This window comes from Canis lupus, chromosome 11 (genome assembly GCF_011100685.1).
Source record: "Canis lupus familiaris isolate Mischka breed German Shepherd chromosome 11, alternate assembly UU_Cfam_GSD_1.0, whole genome shotgun sequence".
Taxonomy (NCBI): Eukaryota; Metazoa; Chordata; class Mammalia; order Carnivora; family Canidae; genus Canis; species Canis lupus.
The window spans coordinates 3,621,058-3,639,479 of NC_049232.1; the positions used below are offsets into that span (position 1 = coordinate 3,621,058).

At 53.0% G+C, this 18,422-nt stretch overlaps 2 protein-coding genes and 1 long non-coding RNA gene across 4 annotated transcripts in view; 1 reads left to right on the forward strand and 2 right to left on the reverse strand.

Moving 5' to 3' along the window:
• The window catches only part of PHYKPL (5-phosphohydroxy-L-lysine phospho-lyase), a 34,990-nt gene extending 30,499 nt beyond the window's left edge, over window positions 1–4,491 (forward strand). The window contains exon 13 of the mRNA XM_038551809.1: window positions 3,105–4,491. The gene's annotated coding sequence lies outside the window, so the exon portion shown is untranslated. The remainder of the gene's footprint in view (window positions 1–3,104) is intronic.
• On the reverse strand, window positions 598–7,033 carry HNRNPAB (heterogeneous nuclear ribonucleoprotein A/B). 2 transcript variants are annotated; one of them, XM_038551814.1, is made up of 8 exons: window positions 6,840–7,033; window positions 6,525–6,756; window positions 5,632–5,800; window positions 4,805–4,963; window positions 4,493–4,624; window positions 2,303–2,420; window positions 1,485–1,625; window positions 598–1,208 (listed from the first exon to the last, which is right to left on the reverse strand). In XM_038551814.1, the coding sequence occupies exons 2-8, from the start codon at window positions 6,731–6,733 to the stop codon at window positions 1,138–1,140; spliced, it is 999 nt and encodes a 332-aa protein (XP_038407742.1). In that variant the 5' UTR covers window positions 6,734–6,756; window positions 6,840–7,033; the 3' UTR covers window positions 598–1,137. The 2 variants fall into 2 exon arrangements, with proteins under 2 accessions (XP_038407742.1, XP_038407741.1); XM_038551813.1 differs by lacking the exons at window positions 1,485–1,625; window positions 6,840–7,033 and having other exon boundaries at window positions 6,525–6,748.
• Window positions 7,034–12,541: 5,508 nt separating this feature from the next.
• On the reverse strand, window positions 12,542–18,342 carry LOC102155710. Its single transcript, XR_005366501.1, has 3 exons — window positions 18,141–18,342; window positions 14,344–14,539; window positions 12,542–13,115 (listed from the first exon to the last, which is right to left on the reverse strand). It is a non-coding gene; the product is annotated as an uncharacterized LOC102155710 (long non-coding RNA).
• Between the last annotated feature and the right edge of the window lie 80 nt (window positions 18,343–18,422).

The window sequence follows — 18,422 nt, forward strand, 5'->3', positions numbered from 1 at the left end:
TGGACAGCAGAGGGCAGGAATAGCACCTGCCTTGAGCCAGTTCTTTCCTCTGAGGTGATGGGAAACATTCTCTGCCAGGCTTCATCCACTGCTGCCTCTTGCCACCAGGTCTCCTGAGGCCTCAACCACCAGCCCCATGGGTGCTCCCATCCAGTCAGCAGCTAGGCCCTGCCAAAGGGGGCTAGGCTGTGCTCCAGGAAAGGACGCTGTCCAAATGCAGCTGGCTCCTAGGACATGGCCTCCATCTATAGGTTCAGTCCTTGCTGGGAGACCAAATACCCATTTCTACCAACAAGTACAGACAGAACTTTGCAGGTGTCCCAGAATGTTCCCCACTGCCCTGGGGGGGAACACCCTCCTTCATTGGCCCCAACCACACTACTCTTGAAGAGGCCTGTGGTCCTGGAGTTTAACTTTCTCTAAAAGGGTGAGTCCTGAGTAGGACCAAATCCTCAAAAGAAGCTAACCAGCAGTTCTGAGAGTGCAGCTCTGCCTGACAGGACTGCTGTCTGGTCATGGAGGGTACTAAAGCTTTGAAGGCTCGGGAGCACCTAGCCCTTCCCCGCTCTTCACAGGATACCCCACACTCACCCAGGCTTTGGGGGTTTTTAAATTTTTATTTCAAAAGCTTGGATAGCTTCAATATCCAGGTCGTGGCAAAATCAGGACACGTGTAAAATACCTTACAATACATTAGATTCCCAAAAGGTACCAAAAAGTACAGTAAAATTAACACTTCCATTAACAGGAAATGTATGACACAAATAATATAAAATTAAAAGGTGAAAAAAAGGTGACACTGGTTTTCTAGGATACAGTTTACTCTTTACAACCAGGGTCCACAGGTCCAGGCTGCAGCGGGGCAGCAGGAAGCAGACCCTCCAATCTGGCTCTGGGAACCCGAGAATAAAATCAGCCCATAATGCCGCTCTGGCCTCAGAGACCCCACACGCTGCCTACAAACTAGAGCTCTGGAAATAGTCAACAGGAGATTGATTTCCAGGGGGGAGATTTAAATAAGATGCACATGGGACAGGCCATAGAAAGTATGCCAAGTTAAATTTGGTACATAATTGTGTTCACTCGATATCCAAACAAAGCGTGTGCGATCAGTCGGGCATCCTGCTGAATGAAGCCTCAGTATGGCTTGTAGTTATTCTGGTGGCCGCCGCGTCGCTGGCTCTTCCCGTAATTTGTACTACCCTGACCTAGGGAGGAGAACAACAACGAGCCTTTACCCCTGTGCCAGGCGCTTGACATGCATCCTCACCAGAGCCTGCACCCTGTCCAGTAGGGGTGATCGCGCCCCACCTTCCTGAGGCCCAGAAGCTCAAGAGCTTCATCAGGCGGCGCGCCAGTGGCCGAGCCAGGCCGCAAAGCCCAGCCTGTCCGACTCCAAAGCCCCTGCTGCCAGCGGCCCCTGCACTGTCTGTCCTGCCTCCCAGGGTGGGTGAGTGGATGGGGCCTCCCTCTCTCCTACTTACTGTAGTCGTAGCCGGGGCCGTAGCCGTAATAGCCATAGGGCGAGTAGTCGTAGCCGCCATAGCCGGGCCCGTAGCCCTGCTGGTAGCCGTAGCCCTGGTTCCAGTAGTTGCCGTAGCCCTGATTCCAACTCTGACTCTGACCTGTGGGGGGAGCAGGGCACAGGGGCCCGTGGACCATTTAGCACACGCAGGAGCTAGGATGGAGGAAATCCTGCCCTTTGGGTGGCGGGGTTACTATGGCAACTCAAGAGCTAGAAATCAAGGGACTGCTGTCCTGATGTAGAGGGCCCTGGGCCCGACCCTGCATTGAGACCCAAGCCTGGGATCTGAAGGCCAGGAAAGGCCTGAATGCTTAACTTCACTAGGGGCAAATGAGGCAGGAGCTCACTCTCTCTGGAAATCTCCCTCTCCTCACCCCTGCCCTCCCTGGCAGCTGGGCCACAAAAAGGATGAAGTTCAGGCTTTGGAGTCAGAGGGGCCTGGACAGAAGGAGGTAAAGCGCCTGGCACAGCCCTGCACTACCTTCTGCCCACCCACCCACGGGTGTACCAAGACTCAGGACAGCCACAGAGCTGAGCGCACCCCCTCGTGCCCACCCACACCACCCTCCCTGGACCAAAGTGCCGAATGTCCCTCCGCCCCAGGGCCCCAGGCCACGAAGAGAGCCAGGCTCTTTCATGCCAAGCAGCAGCAGCAGCAGCACAGCCGATGGGACTCGTCCAGCCTGGCACACCACACACCAGAGGCCAGAGAGCCCCCCAGACAGGCACGGAAGCTCCATGCAGGCAGGGACCCATCTTCATCCAGGCTGCACTCACCTCCACTTCCGCCACCACCGCCGCTGCCCCGGTTCCCTCGGTTGCGGTTCCCACGGCCCCCAGAGCCATACTGCTGCTGCTGATAGACCTCTTTGGGTTGGGCCACCTTGATTTCACACTGAAAGCAGAGAAGACGAGGTGGATCAGACCACCGGGACAAGATCTGAGTAGACAAAGACCTTTGTGGACAGATACTCAGATGGCCATTCGGGACCATCTGCTCAAAAATAAAATACACCCAGGACTGGGCACCCAGATGGCTCTGTCCAGTAAGCAGCCAACTCAGTTTTTTGTTCAGGGTTATGGGATTGGGCCCCATGTGGGGGTCCATGCTGAGCACAAACTCTGCTAAAGTTTCTCTCCCTCTCCCCCATGCACGTACACTCATTTTCTAAAGTAAATCTTTAAAAGACAAAAACAAGAAAGACACACTGATATAAAATGTGAGAAACCACATTTGGGCTAGAAGCTTTCAGGACTACAACCAAAATCTCAATGGACCTAGACTCACTAGGGCCTTTTTGGCCAAACCTTTCCCCAGACAACTTACTGGGGGGGGTGGGGGGGGGGGAGTAACAGCTATCACCCCAGATATACTGATGGCCACGCAGAGGCAGCTCCGCATCTAATGACTGGGAAGGAAGGACAGTGAGGCCAATGCCAACCATTGTAGCAAGATCCCACAGCAGGGAGCAGGTGTGATGCCAGCGTGGTCCTACTAAGCAAGAGAGATCAAGAGCTGGCTTCTCAGATCAAGGGCCTTAGGGGGAAAAAACCTCTCATTTTTTTCTTCTCTTTACAGAAATGAAGCATCCCCTTCAAATACACTAAGATGGCAACCCTGACCTGACCTCCAGCTGAGGAAGAAAGCCATTGAGGCTCAGGAGGCTCAGGGCAGGGCTTCCCTGGGGCCATACTGCTCCTCCCTCTTCCCCCAACCACTGGCCTATTGTGGGGAAGGGCCAGATGTGTCCCCTGAGGATCCAGACTCAATTTCTTTTGCTCAAAAATCTCTTCAGTGTGGGTGGGGTTATGGTCAGGGACCTCCCAGGGCTCCTGCCTAAAACAGTTTAAGATACTCCCCTAATTAGGACCAGTCAAAAATTTTTATGTCACCATTCAAGCATTACTCCTTCAAAAAACTGGCAAACCACCCCTTCCCGAGTGATACCATCTGCTATCTTCTACCCTGTTGAATGAATTAAAAATGCTGAATACATTTATTTCAAAACCCACCACCAGTAGCAGTTAACTTTATAGGTACTTCTTGTCCCTTTCACATCGAGACACAGAAAGAAACCACCTCTGCGTCATTAACTGTGCAGTGAGGCAACAGTGAACGAGCTCTTCTTACCCAACTGTTCCTAAAAATCGAAACTTCATGTACTTTAAAGGCCCAAAAATCCAGAATTTAGTTTAAATTCCCAGCCAGGATTAAAATTTCTAGGAGCTCCACCCTACCTGTCCTACCTTATCTGGCTGCCACTCCTGCTCAGACCTGCCACACCCTGCCGGTGAGCCACACCCTCAACTGCCTCCTTAGCCACCTGGAGAATACCTGAAACTGCCATGCTCCAGCCTGACCAGAGTTCAGAGGGAAGGGCTGCACTTCTCTCTGCACAGCACTGTACTCATTTTTAAGGCAAAACCGGCCATGGGTAAGCTAAAACTAAAACCCTAGAAGCTTTGGGAAGAATCTTCACCTGAGGTGGGAGTTAACTAATCAGAGTCCAAAGTGGATAGAAGTAAACAAAGATTTGGCTCTGACAGAAGGGGAAAAGCTCCACAGTAGGAAAGACTTCAACCCAGAGGAAACCAACCCATAAATAACAAATTCTAGAATCTTCTGAGACCTTAACTGCAGGCCATATTCACCTTGGATTCTAGACTCAGAACAGCATGATCTCTAGCTTTCAGTCAGGAATCAAAGGGGCTACTCAACATGCTCCATCCCATACAAACCACCCTTTCTCCTGCCTCCCACACATCCTGGGTTTCTGCCAATGCCACCAGCCTAGGGACTCCCTGAAGGACAGGACCATCTGCCCCAATCAGGACAGCAGACACTGCAAAAAAAAAAATAACAGTAGGGTCAAACTGCCCTGGAGAGGGAGCCCAACTCCTAACCCACACCTGTGAGAGCCAGCTCTCCAGCAGCAGGAGGCCAAAATACAGAGTTGGATACCTCACCTTACTTCCACTGATGGTATGGAACTTTTTCTCCAGAACCTTCTTCACAGGTTCTTCTTCTTTAAAGGTGATGAAGACAAAACCTCGTCTTTTGTTCGACTTTGGATCCATTGGAAGCTCAATGGCCTCAATCTGTAAATATATGCAAAGCTCAGAACCAATAATGCCTCTTCCTACCTAGCCCCCAGGACCCGTAGGGATCTCCAAGGAGAAAAGACCCTAGGAAGGCCTTGCTGACGAGGGCAATGGCCAGCCAAGGGAGAAAGCAAGCTCAAGGCAACTGGCAAGTCACTCCCAAAGTCACACACTCACCTCCCCAAACTCGCCAAAGTATTCTCTGATCTTCTCCTCAGTGGCTTCAGGATTCAGACCCCCTACAAAAATTTTCTTTACCGGATCCTTTTTCATGGCCATGGCCTTTTTGGGGTCAATGACACGGCCATCCAGCCTGTGTTCCTTCTGGTCTAGAACCTGTCCCAACAGAAGAAAACCAAGTTTTAACTCAGCAGCACCACCCTCACCAAGGCCCTTCCTTGAGCCACACAGGCCCCAACACTGGTACACAAACTTGTTCATCCCCTCCAAACTACCCTCAATCTGACTTAGCAACCGAACTTCATCTAACTTCAAGTACAGCTCTTTTATCTGAATACCTACAGCCCACCCCGGCCCCCACCAGCTTTCCCAGGAGCAGCAGTTTAAAGCTGGTCTCTCAAAAGTAAAGAAACGGTGATGAAGAGTCCAGGCTGAGGGTGGGCTGCTCGGTTGGAAACCACCCCTTTCTGGTGTATAAACTCTTCTACTTACACTTCTGAGTATTTTCTGTAAAATGAGACTAAAATAATGCCTACTCCACAGCAACTCTAGACTCCTTATTCTAGTGCTCATAAAACAATGGCTTTATCAGTGCCAGTGTAGGCATCAAACACCAATTAAACTCTTCCTGCACGACCTGAGTCCATACCTACTACCCACCCCTTAATCTGTATTTTTAATCCCTTCAAAAACAGTTAAGTTCCTCACCTGTTTTTCCCCAAAGCTCAACCACCTACAGAACACACCAACTAATCATGCTCAGAATGGTATCAGTATTCTCTTAGAATGAACTTAAGACCACTGACATCAAATATCCTGCTTACCTTCTCCACACTGGCTGCATCTTTGAAGAGGATAAACCCAAACCCTCTTGACCGGCCAGTGTTTGGATCCATTTTTATGGTACAGTCAACGACCTCTCCAAATTTGGTAAAATAATCCTTTAGGTCCTTTTTGCTGGTATCCCAGCTCAGGCCTCCAACGAACATTTTTCTGAAATGGTAAAGACACGTGCCAGCCCTTCCTGGGTACAGGTTCTAAGCAAAGTCGCCATCTAGCACACAGATCTACCCTGAGTCCCCCAGGGTCCTACATTTGGAAGGCGTCAACAAATCCCACCCTCCCAAACAACCTTGACCCTAGAGCAGCTTCAGACTCGGTGGCCCCCGACGGGGCAAGGGGGCCAAGGGCACTCTGGCCCGGGCACCTATCGGCCCTTAACGCACGGAGGGAGCCATGTGCCGAACAAGCACGTCTCTCCAGCGGCCGTCGTCCCTGCCCCTCCAGGCCACCCCCGAGAACTCGCTCTTAAGGAACTCGAGGCTTCCGGGGGCCGGAGACCGCGTTCAGACCGTGACTCCGCCCCCGGGGAGGGGGGGAACGGGGAGGCCGCGAGGCCGCGGCCGGGGCGCGCGCCAACTCCGCCCACGCAGCCCCGCCGAACCCCAGGCCGGCCCGGCCCCGGGTCCGAGCGCACTGCCCTTTCCGGGCCGCCCGCCCGCCCCCGGCCCAGCGCGAGCGGCCCCGGGGCGGCGCCAAAGCCGACCCAACAAACTCCTGCAAACTCCGGCGCGAACGGCGAGCCCGCGAGCGGAGGGGCCGGGCGGCGGGCAGCCAGCAGGCCCCGGCCGCCCGCCCCTCCCCCCGCCGCGTGGCGCCAACAAAAGGCGGCCCCGGAACAAAGGCGGCGCCCCGGTCGGCCCGCGGCCGCACCTACCCCGCGTCCTCCTCGTTCTTGCTGGCATTGATCTGGTCGCCCTCGGCGCCGTTCTGGTTGCCGGCCGGGGGCGCCGCGCTCCCGCCTCCGGCGCCCGTCGCGGCCCCGGTGCCGGACCCCGCCGGCGACTCGCCTTCGGGGGCGGCCTCGTGTCCGTTCTCGGTGGCGCCCGTCGTCTCCATGGGCTGCTCCTCACCCGCTTCCGACATGCTAGGCCGAGGCGCGGCAGCTCCTGCAACGAGCGGCCCCGGCGCGTCAGGCCCGCGCGGCTCCCGCCCCGGCTCCCGCCCGCCGCCCGCGGGCCCGGCCGCTCACCTCGCCGCCGATGACGCCGCGGGGCCCGCTCGTCCCCACCCGCCGGGAAGGCGCCGCGGGCTCGGCCGCGCTCACGCCTGCGCTGCCGGGCCTAGCCTCCGCCGCCAACGGAGCCGCCGCGACCTCGCGCCCTCCGCCGCCGCCGCCGCCGCCGCCGCGCCGCACAGACGCACCGACCGACAAGCTCACTCGGGCCCGCGCGGTGCCGCCGCCTGACAATGCCGACTCGTGGCGCTCTTTATAATGCCGGGGCCGGGCCCACCTCGCAACAAGGCGCGTGCTCATTGGTTTCGCTCGCCCGTCACTCAAACGCGCGCTAGCGCCCCATTGGCCGCAGCGGCGCGCGTACGCGAAATCCGGGCGGGCTTTGTCCTCACTTTAGAACCCGCGCGAGCGGCGCCCGCGGAGGTCGGCCGGGCCGGGCGCGACCCCAGCCCTGCCGCGAGCCGCCGGGCCCGGGACCCCCGCGGCCGAGGGCGCCGGCGGCCGACCCCTCCGCGGCCTGAGGCCGCAGGCTCTCGTCGCGGGGCGCCCCAGCCCGGCACCGCTAGCTTCGCCCACCGCTTTCCCAAAAGAGGAAGCGGGGCTCTAAGAAGTCTGGCAAGCCCCGATCGTCCGGCTGCAAGCGGGGGAACGCGGGCGGCCGAGACGGGGCGCGCGGCGCCCCCCAAGGCCAGCGGCAGGGCTCCCCCTCGACCTTGGTGCCCTCGCGGCCCAGCGCTCCCGCTCTTTCTGCCGCCGCCCTCGGGCCAGAAGCGGAGAGGGGGTGGAGCCCGCTGGCGTCGGGGCCGCTGGGGCCGCTGGGGCCGCTGGTTCTCGGCGGATGTGGCGGGAGACGCTGTGGGGCCGGGGTGTTCCCCGATCCTGGGGCGTCCGGCATCACCTAGGCGATTAGCGTCGTTTTCACGCTGGAGGTTCACATTTCCCATTCGACTTCATTCACTTATTTCTGCTGAAATTTCTCTTTAAAAAGAAAAATAAACCATTTCCCTGAAATCATGAAGATGGTAGGTGGGGAGGAGTGGTTCTTTTTTCCTAATACACCAAACCCCTTAATCTGAGCTGCTTGACCACCACGCTTGAAAGGCCTGCGTTAATCCCTTGATTCCTTATAATCATATGGGTGCCGGGGCCCCAAATGGACCAGGATTACCAGAGAGCAACAGAACCTAAGTAGCTGGCATTTCCCGCTGAGTTCCTGCAGCCAGGCCTAGTGTGGGGGTCTGGGGGTTCTGTTTCTCACCTGGTCTTCTAACAACCCAATGGAAGGTGATACCATCACAAATTTATCAGTGAGAAAACTGAAGCCCGGAGTGTGGACCCAAGGCTCGCTCCCTAATAATCCAGCTAGCCAGTAGTTGCCAGGGAGAATGAAAAATGTAACAGTTCCACATTCAGAAAAAATAATCAACTCCAGAAAATCTGAAGATTTGGTCACAGAGTGCTACCTTCCTCCAGGGTATCCATCAACTAAACCAGGGGCACCGACCCACAGGTGAGTAAAGACCCTCCAGTTCACCACAAGGCCCTCCTGACAGTCACTCTCAGACCAGATTCCACAACTGGAACTGAGAGCTCCAAAAAACTGTGGTTGTCTCACTGAAATCTGATAGAAAGGCTTGCAGAATTTAACAGACTCCCCACCCCATCTCCACCCTAGCCCATGCCCACCCACAGAAATAAGGTCCAGGGAGGACTGGGTGCAACAGGGGATGATGGACACAGATGCCGAAGCGATGAAGATAATACAGGTAATTAAGTTCAAAGTCAAATAGTCTAAATGCAGCCACAGAACATAACTACTGATGAGGGCATACATTCACTTAAGCTCCTGCTCTTGACCTCACGGATTCCTTTCGCACAACTAGGGAAACACTTTCCATGACCTGAGGATAACATTTGGACAGTCCATCACAGTTTGCAAAATGCTTTCCTCAAAATTGCTTCATTTGGAGCCTCAAAATAATTTTTGTATGACGGTATCCATAATTGATGCACAAAAACACTGAAATCATACCTAAAATTGTGGGGGGATCCCTGGGTGGCTCAGCAGTTTAGCACCTGCCTTCGGCCCAGGGCAAGATCCTGGAGACCTGGGATTGGGTCCCATGTCAGGCTCCCTGCATGAAGCCTACTTCTCTCCCTCTGCCTGTGTCTCTGCCTCTCTCTCTCTCTGTCTCTCATGAATAAATAAATAAATAAATAATTTTTTTTAAAATGAAAAATAATTTTTAAAAAATGAACTTGTAGCCACAAAGCCAGACCTCCAACTCCACACCAACTCTGCATTGTTTCCATGGCTCCTGGCTATGGTAGTATAAGGGGTCTCTGATCTCCCTAATTCCTTAGTCTAAATTAGATCTATATCAGATTATTCTGAGGCTCAAATGAAGCAATAGTTTAGAAAATAATTTGTGAGGCACCTGGGTGGCTCAGTCAGTTAAGCATCAGACTCGATTTCAGCTCAGGTTGCGATCTCAGGATCGTGAGATCGAGCCCCATGTTGGGCTCCATGCTCAGCAGGAAGTCTGCTTGAGATTCTCTTTCCCTCTCCCTCTGCTCCTCTCAAATAAATCTTTTTTTTTTAAAAAAAAGATTGTATTTATTTATTTGAGAGAGAGAGAGCACGAGCAGAGAAGAGAGGCAGAGGGAGAGGGAGAAGCAGGCTCCCCACTGAGCAGGGAGCCAGACAGAGGGCTCCAACCCAGGACCCTGAGATCCTGGCCTGAGCCAAAGGCAGACACTTAACCTACTGAGCCACCCAGGTGCGCCAATAAATAAATATTAAAAAAAAAAAAGCATTTATAAATTCTAAAGAACTGCAGACAAGAGGGAGTCAGTCTCAGCTCAGAATGCTTTTATATTGCCTCCAATGGGGTTTTTGACACGGGCAGGACACCAGGCTCTTCGGAAACAGCAGGAAGTACCTTTGATGCAAGGATCCCACTCCAGTTATTGGGTCCCAGATACAGACACTGAACAGAGGACATCTTTTATGACAATGAGGTTCTCAAATCAGGAAGGAGCCCAGTTACCTCCTGAAACCCCCTTAAGAGGCCCATATAGTACAGTCTCCTGGTTTCAGGGATTCAGGCTGTCAATAAGAATACATAGAATAACCAACCTAGAAGAAAAAGAACAGATACAAAATGCATTTTGGAAGTTTTTAAAATTTCAGTTGACCCTTGAACAATGCAGGGATTAAGGGTACCAACCTTTTGCATGGCCAAATATCTGCTTATAACTTTTTTTTTTTTTTTTTTTTTTTATGATAGTCACACACAGAGAGAGAGAGAGAGAGAGAGAGAGAGGCAGAGACACAAGCAGAGGGAGAAGCAGGCTCCATGCACTGGGAGCCCGACGTGGGATTTGATCCCGGGTCTCCAGGATCACGCCCTGGGCCAAAGGCAGGCTCCAAACTGCTGTGCCACCCAGGGATCCCTGCTTATAACTTTTGACTCCCCCAGAACTGAACTACTAATAGCCTACTGTAGACCAGAAGCCTTACCAATAATATAGTCATAACACGTATTTTGTAGGTTGTATGTAGTGTATACTACATTCTTACAATAAAGTGAGCCACTGGGATCCCTGGGTGGCGCAGCGGTTTGGCGCCTGCCTTTGGCCCAGGGCGCGATCCTGGAGACCCGGGATCGAATCCCACGTCGGGCTCCCGGTGCATGGAGCCTGCTTCTCCCTCTGCCTACGTCTCTGCCTCTCTCTCTCTCTCTCTCTCTCTCTCTCTCTCTGTGTGTGTGACTATCATAAATAAATAAAAATTAAAAAAAAATAAAAATAAAGTGAGCCACTAAAAAGACAAACCTTATTAGGAAAGTCATGAGGAAGAGAATATATTCACAGTACTACACTGTGTTTATCGAAAAAAAAAAGAATCTAGGGCAGCCCCGGTGGCGCAGCGGTTTAGCGCCGCCTGCAGCCCAGAGCGTGATCCTGGAGACCCTGGATCAAGTCCCACGTCAGGCTCTCTGCATGAAGCCTGCTTCTCCCTCTGCCTGTGTCTCTGCCTCTCTCTGTGTCTCTATGAATAAAAAAAAAAAAAAAAAAGTCTAAAAAAGGGGCACCCCAGGAGCTCAGTCCGTTGAGCATGTGACTTCAGCTCAGGTTATGTTCTAGAGGTGGGGGTTCCTGGGATTGAGCTCCGTGCTCAGCAAGGAGTCCGCTTCTCCTTCTCCCTCTGCTCCTCCCCTGGCTTGTGCTCTCTCTCTAATAAATAAAACCTTTTTAAAAAAAAAAAAACAGTGTAAGTGGACATACACAGTTCAAACCCATGTTGTCCAAGGGTCAACTGAATATGAATAATTTCCCTCACATTCTCCTTATTTGTTTGTTTTCCTTGGCTGAGCCTGCGAGATGGAAGTTGCAGGAGTTAGCTCCAAGAGTGTTATGACTACTGTGGCCAGGCCACACTCCACAACTCCATGGGCTCCAGCCCCCCTGCTGCAGGGCTAAGTCTGGCTCCACCAAAAGAAACTAGCTTTCTCTCTTTTTTTTTTCTTCCTTTCTTTTTAAAATTTTATTTATTTATTTATTTATTTATTTATTTATTTATTTATTTATTTATTTATTTGAGAGAGCACAAGCACAGGGATCGGGAAAGGGAGAAGCAGATTCTCTGCTGAGCAGGGAGCCCAACAGCACAGGGCTCTGTCCCAGGACAGACCCTGGGATCATGACCTGAGCCGAAGGCAGACACTTAACCAACGGAGCCACCATGGCAGCATCTCATGGCCACTCTCCACTCTAGCTGTGCTCAGCTTTTGTCCTGAAACCCACTCACATTCTTTTGCCTCTGGAGGTGACTTGCACCTGCTGTTTCCTCTTCCTGGAATACTCTTCCCCAAATCTCACCTGCCTACTCTACACATCTGTTGCGGATTGAATTGCAGCCCCCCTAAAAGATATGTTCGAGGGTGCATGTGACTTGATCTGGAAACGGAATCTCTGCAGATAAAATCGAGACAAGATGAGGTCATGCTGGAATAGGGTAGGCCCTTGATCCAACGTGACTAGAGGCTTCTGAGAGAGGACACACGGAGTCAGAGAGATATAAAAGGAAAACACCATGTGATGAAGGAGGCTGAGGTGGGAGTCTCCAGGTCAGGTGTGTAAGTCAGCTCCGGCTACTCTAACAAAATGCCACAGGCTGAGTGGCTTAAACAACAAACTGATTTCTCAGTGCTGGAGGCAGGGAGGAGCATGCCCAGGGTGCTGGCGGATCTGGTTCTAGGTGAGGACCCACTTCCTAATTTGCGGATGGCTGTTTTCTCATATCTTCACATGACCGAGAGTGAAGGGAGAAGGAAACCCTCCTGTGTCACCTCTTATGAACACCAAAGAGTGCTGGATCCACCAGGAGCTCGGAGAGAGGCACAGATCCTCTCCCAGGGCCATCAGGTGGAGCATGGGCCTCCCAACACCTTGACTTTTGGACTTCTGGCCTCCAGAACCATGAGACAAAACATTTTTGTTGTATGCTGCGCCACTTGTGGTGCTTTGTTACAGCAGTCCTCGCTGACTGATACAGCATCCACGACACTTCCACTTCCTCCAGGAAGTGCTCTGTCCTGCTCCAAGGAAGGGCACCTCTCAGACACGGATGCTGAGCTCAATGATACCCTGCACTAGGTCTGTCTCCTTCACCCCAACACCTCCAGTGAGCACCCTAATATCTGCAAAATGAATAAACAATGTCTTTTTTTTAAAAAAAGGTTTTATTTATTTATCTGAAAGACACAGAGAGAGCTGAGCAGGGAGCCCAATGCAAGCCTCTATTCCAGGACCCCTAGATTATGACCTGAGCCGATGGCAGATTTTTCACCAACTGAGCCTGCTTGATTGCATGTTTTGAACACCTTACACAATTCTTTGCCAACATTTACAAAGCATGATCTTTCTACAAAATGTCACATTTCCGGCTGCTTCTAGAAAATAGATGAAAAAAAAAAAAAAAGAAAGAAAGAAAACAGATGAAGTTGCACTGGGCCACAGTCCCACAGGTCCACAATCAGCAGGAGCGGAGACTCACTGCCCCCCAGCAGATGCCATCCAGCTGACACCATCCCCCCACCAGTTCCTGATATCTTGCTCCTGGGCCCCTAAAACCATTTTCATCAATTGAAAGCATCCAAGATGTCAATCCCTAACTCAGCTTCCATGAAGCCCAGGCTTCTTCATCTTTAAAACAGGGATGGCAACATGTGCCCAGCAGAGCTCCTGCAGGGATCGGTACATCTGCAGAGGGTTCAGCATAGTGCCCTGCAGGAAGTAGGTGTGAAGGAGAGCAGCTCAGATTACTAACAACAATAGCAACAGATCTAGGAGAAAACTCCTTCCCCTGCTGGGTTCCCCTACTACCATCTACCTCAAGTCAAATCCTCAGAACCAACATGGAAAATCTGGAGAAGCTCTGCCAGCTAGTGGCACCGTGCTCCCCATGGACACATTCTTACAACAGCCACCCCGCACCCAGCTTGAGTCTCAGAGACAGCCTCTGCCCACCAGAGGCCCAGCAGAATTGCCTGGGTCACCCTTCTGGAATCAGGCCTTAATGGAACATGTGGCCCATGTACAGACCTAACCCTTCCCATTGTCATCAGGAGCTTCCCGGACTACTCAGAGGGGCCCAGCCTGGCCTCACGATGCCTGGCAAACCTTGGAAACCAGGTTCCCAGAACCCCCACCCGGGACTGGACTCTCACTTTTAAGGATTTTATTTATTTATTCATGAGAGACACACAGAGACAGAGAGGCAGAGACACAGGCAGAGGGAGAAGCAGGCTCCATGCAGGGAGCCCGATGTGGGACTTGATCCCAAGGTCTCCAGGATCATGCCCTGGGCCGGAAGGCAGATGCTCAACCACTGAGCCCCCCCAGGCGCCCCTATTCACTCATTTATTAACACCTGGGCTTCTGCCACCGCCATCAGCAGGCCTGCGCGACCCTAGGGACAGACCCTCAGGCATAAGTATCCCTGAGCATTGAAGCACCTCAATCTCAGCATGTCCCAAACTGAACGCACCACATTCCCCGGAGCCCTGACCCTCTGCTGTGTCGCTGGCGACAGAGAATGTGTGTAGTCTGCTCCTTAGCTACCCATGCCAGTCCAGAACATGGGGCCAGCCTTGGTGGCCCTCTGTCCCTCACCTGCCCCACCCATCCAGGGCCATCCAGGCCCCATCGTGCCTCTCCGTCTCTGTCTCCCACTCCTGGGCTTGCACTTGAGGGGCATCACTCTACACGAACCACACCGGATCTCAAGCCTGGCAGATCGTGTCTTACAGATTAACAGCCCCTGCCAGGCATTCAGGCCAGAGAAGGGGCCCTCTCCTCCATGTGGCATGTAAGGACATGGGCCCCTTCATCCTGCAGCGCCACCATCCCCCAACTCTGGGCCTTATCAGGTGCACACAGCTGGCAGAGGGAGCAAACAGAAAGGACAGCGCCTGGCCGCAAGGGACACTGAGAAATGAGTGTGGATACTTACACAATGAAGGCAAGGCCAGACTGGGTGTCCACTCTTCACGCCAGGCTTGCAGCAACTGCGTGTTAGTGGCGACGAAGGGAGACACAAGAGGAAAGCTTTCCTTTGGTCTGTCTGCTTTTCGGAAACCGTCACCAGACACCTGTCCTGGGTAAACTGCTGGTCTCCACTGTCAAAGGCCACCCCTGCCCTGGCCCTGCTTTGGGAGGGATGAACAGTACATTGAGGAACAGGACACGTGGGAGGGATGCCCCTGAACCCTAACCTTACCCAAGTCGGGGAGGTGGGTAGGAAGCATGAGGCTTCCCAGAGGAGCACATGCCCAGCTGCACCAGGAACACTGAATGGGGTTCTCTGGGCAGAGATGGGGGAGGAGTGGGTCCCGGCAAAGGCACCTGAGAAGGTGCAGGAGGTTCAAAGACTGCAGGTAGCTCCACCTGAGAAAGGGAAGATGAGCCAGTGCCACGACAAAGGGATCCCCTTATCCACGTGAAACAGGAAGTCAGTGATGACGGTGATGGCACCAGTCCATGGAAGGAGGGGCATTGAAGACATCAAGGAGGATGGGGGACCCAGCTGGCTCAGTCAGCAGAATGTGAGACACTTGATCTTCATGAGTTCAAGCCCCATGTTGGGTATAGAAATTACTTAAACAAATCAATTTTTTTTAAAAGGGGGGAGGGCACCTGGGTGGCTTAGTGGTTGAGTGTATGTCTGCCTTTGGCTCAGGTCATGATGCCAGGGTCCTGGGATCGAGTCTTGCATCAGGCTCCCTACTCAATGAGGAGTCTGCTTCTCCTTCTTCCTCTGCTCCTCCCTTCTGGTTGTGCTCTTTCTCAAATAAATAAATAAAATCTCTAAAAAAAAAAAAAAAGATTTTATTTATTTAAAAAGATTTTATTTATTTATTTGACAGAGCACACAAACGAGGAGCAGCAGGCAGAGAGACAGGGAAAGCAGGCTCCCGGCCTAGCAGGGAGCCCAACTCGGGCTAGATCCCAGGACCCTGGGTTCATAACCTGAGCCGAAGGCAGATGCTCAACTGACTGAGCCACCCAGGGGCCCTAAACCAAATCTTTAAAAAAAAAAAATTTTTATTTTTAATTTTTTTATTATTATTTTTTTTTTTTAGTAATCTCTACAAGTAACATGGGGCTTGAATTCAGGACCCAGAGATCAAGAGTTCAGTGCTTCTTTTGCACCTCCACCCTTTTTTTTTTTTAAGATTTTATTTATTTATTCATGAGAGACACAGAGAGAGGCAGAGACACAGGCAGAGGGAGAAGCAGGCTCCATGCAGGGAGCCCAATGGTGGGTCTCCAGGATCACGCCCTGAGTGGAAGGCAGACCTCAACCGCTGATCCACCCAGCCCCCCACCCCCACCCGCCAAAAATTTTTTTTTTTTTATTAAGGAAGGTGAGTGGGCGGAACGTTGTATCTCTAGTAGTCACAACCCTGACTCCAGACAGAGAGGCAGGTGAGCAGTGAAGCTGGAAAATTGGGCCAGAAGCTACCCAGTGGTGGCTTTGAATGGCAGGCCTGGCAGGGAAGGCCTGGGCGATGCTGTCTGCCTCGGCCAAGGAGGAAACCACCCACCACTGCAGGCAGGCCCCTCGCCCCACACCTGCCTCTGACTGCGCTCGCCCATTCCTGGCAACCGCAGGCAAATGATCAAGAAGTGATCCATTTCAAAGATCAAGTCCAAGCCCCTCATGAACAGAGAAGAAAACTAAAGGGCATGGAAGGAAAGGGCCTCGGCCCGTTCAAGCTGCTACAACAAAAACACGGTAGATGAGGCAGCTTATAACCACAGAAATGTACTTCTCACAGTTCTAGAGGCTGGAAGCCCAAGATCAAGGCGCCTGCCCCTGCCCCCACCCCCACCACCCCACCCCCACCCCCACCCCCACCCCCCCCCCGCGCTTCCTGGTGGGGGGGGTGCTGGCTGTCTTCTCCCTGCATCCTCACAGGGTGGGAGGCTCCACCCTGATGATCTAACTGCCCCCCTGAAAGGCCCCACTTCCAAATGCCATCACATTGGGGGTAAGGATTTCAACATACGAACAGGGGGAGGACACAAATGTGCAGTCTAGAGGTGGCCTGTGGCACTAGGCCTGGAACCCAGGCCTCTCTTGGGATGGTATCCTCTGGGCACTCCTGGAGCTGCTCTGAGCCCAGGCAGCCAGAGGCAATAAGACACAGGACAGATATGCACCCAGAACCCCCGCCTGTCTCCACCCAGAGACAGGAAGCCACAGCCTGGTACCCTCTTCTTGGCACCTCCCACCTCCCTTCTCTGTCCACAGCCGCAGCCGAGGACAAGGCAAAGCCAGCTAGCTCCTGGGCGTGGACAGTGGCGCCGGAGGCCACAGCCCTGGCAGCCACATCGGTTCCCTCCTCGAGGCCAGAGCAGGCAGGACCTCAGGGGCCTAAGGAGGCGGGGTGGGGGTACTAGGACTGAGGAGTCTCCAGCACTGGTGCTGGAAACGCTGGTCTTAACTTCTCTTTCCAAGGGCACTGGCGGGGCGGGGACCCTCAGTGGCTGAGTGGCTGCCTTCGGCTTGGGGGTGACCCCGGGGTCCAGGGATCGAGTCCCACATTGGGCTGCCCCCACAGGGAGCCTGCTTCTCCCTCTGCCTGTGTCTCTGCCTCTCTCTCTCTGTCTCTCATGAATAAATAAATAGAATCTTAAAAAAAAAAAAAAAAAAAAAAAACAGGGGCAGCCCGGTGGCTCAGTGGTTTAGCACTGCCTTAGCCCAGGGCCTGATCCTGGAGATCCGGGATCAAGTCCCATGTCGGGCTCCCTGCATGGAGCCTGATTCTCCCACTGCCTGTGTCTCTGCCTCTCTCTCTCGCTCTCTCTCTCTGTCTCTCATGAATAAATAAATAAAACTTAAAAAAAGAAGATTAAAAAAAACAAAATAGTATTTCATGACATAAATTCTATGAATTTCTTTTTTTTAATTCTATGAATTTCAAAGTCAGTGTCTGTAAATAAAGATTTGTCAATAAGCATTTGGAAAAATGTTTCATCTCTTTTTTTTTAATATTCTTCCACCCCCCCTTTTTAAGTAATCTCTATGCCCAATGTGGGGCTCAAATTCACCATCCTGACATCAGGAGCCATGTGCTCTACAGACTGAGTCAGCCGACACCCCTTTCCATCTTCTTATATTATGAACTTAGCTACATAATGAAATGTCTCTTGGCCCAGGAGACAGAAAATACAGTATTTACCATCTCATCCTGTATGGGTAATATTTGTCAGTTCTGTTCTAGGCCATTTACCCATCCCTTAAACTTTGGATTTGGATTTGGCTTTGGAATCAGGGTGCTCAACTCAAATCCTGCCTCCCACCCAGCATCTCAACTCTGGAATTCAGAACAAGTAATTTCCCCTTGGGGGAATATTCAATATTCTTCATTTGAAAAGCAGGCCGGGGCACTTGGGTGGCTCAGTGGTTGAGGGTCTGCCTTTGGCTCAAGGCGTGATCCTGGGGTCCCGGGAGTCAGTCCTGCATCAAGCTGCCCGCAGGGAGCCTGCTTCTCCCTCGGCCTCTGTCTCTGCCTCTCTGTATCTCTCATGAATGAATAAATAACATCTTAAAAAAAAAGAAAAGAAAGAAAACCGGGCCAGCACTCCAACGACTGTAGCGTGAACATCCAGCGCCTGCCGTAGAGCTGGGGACTTCATCACCAGTCTCCCTAGCTCAAGTTTCCAGTCTTCACACCTCCGCCCGCAACACCTGCCCACCGAGACCCTCGCCGGACTCAGTACTTTGTGCAGGTGACGCCTCACCTGTCGCCTTCTCCTAGTGTCCTCATCGATCCCCAGGATCCTCATCCTCCAGTGGCTGGAGCCCCGCCTTATCTCGATGGCTTCTGGATCACGTTGTAAGTGCAACCCTTCACCTGCTTGGAAGAGCTTCCCACCTTCCTCACCTAAGCCGGGTCCCTCCCGGAGGGCACCCGCCGCGCCCGCCGCGCCGCCCGGCCGCGCCCCGCCCCGCCCCGCCCTGCGCCGCCGCCGGGCCCGCCCACTTCCGGCCCGCCCGCCGGGCGCTCTGGGCATGCGCAGGGG

Coding starts and splice junctions, on each gene's coding strand:
- HNRNPAB (XM_038551814.1), bottom strand. CDS start 6,733: ATGTCGGAAGCGGGTGAGGAGCAGCCCATGGAGACGACGGGCGCCACC. Junction 5,801..6,524: donor AAGAACGAGGAGGACGCGGG/GTAGGTGCGGCC, acceptor TTACCATTTCAG/AAAAATGTTCGTTGGAGGCC. Junction 1,626..2,302: donor CGGTGGTGGCGGAAGTGGAG/GTGAGTGCAGCC, acceptor CTCCCCCCACAG/GTCAGAGTCAGAGTTGGAAT.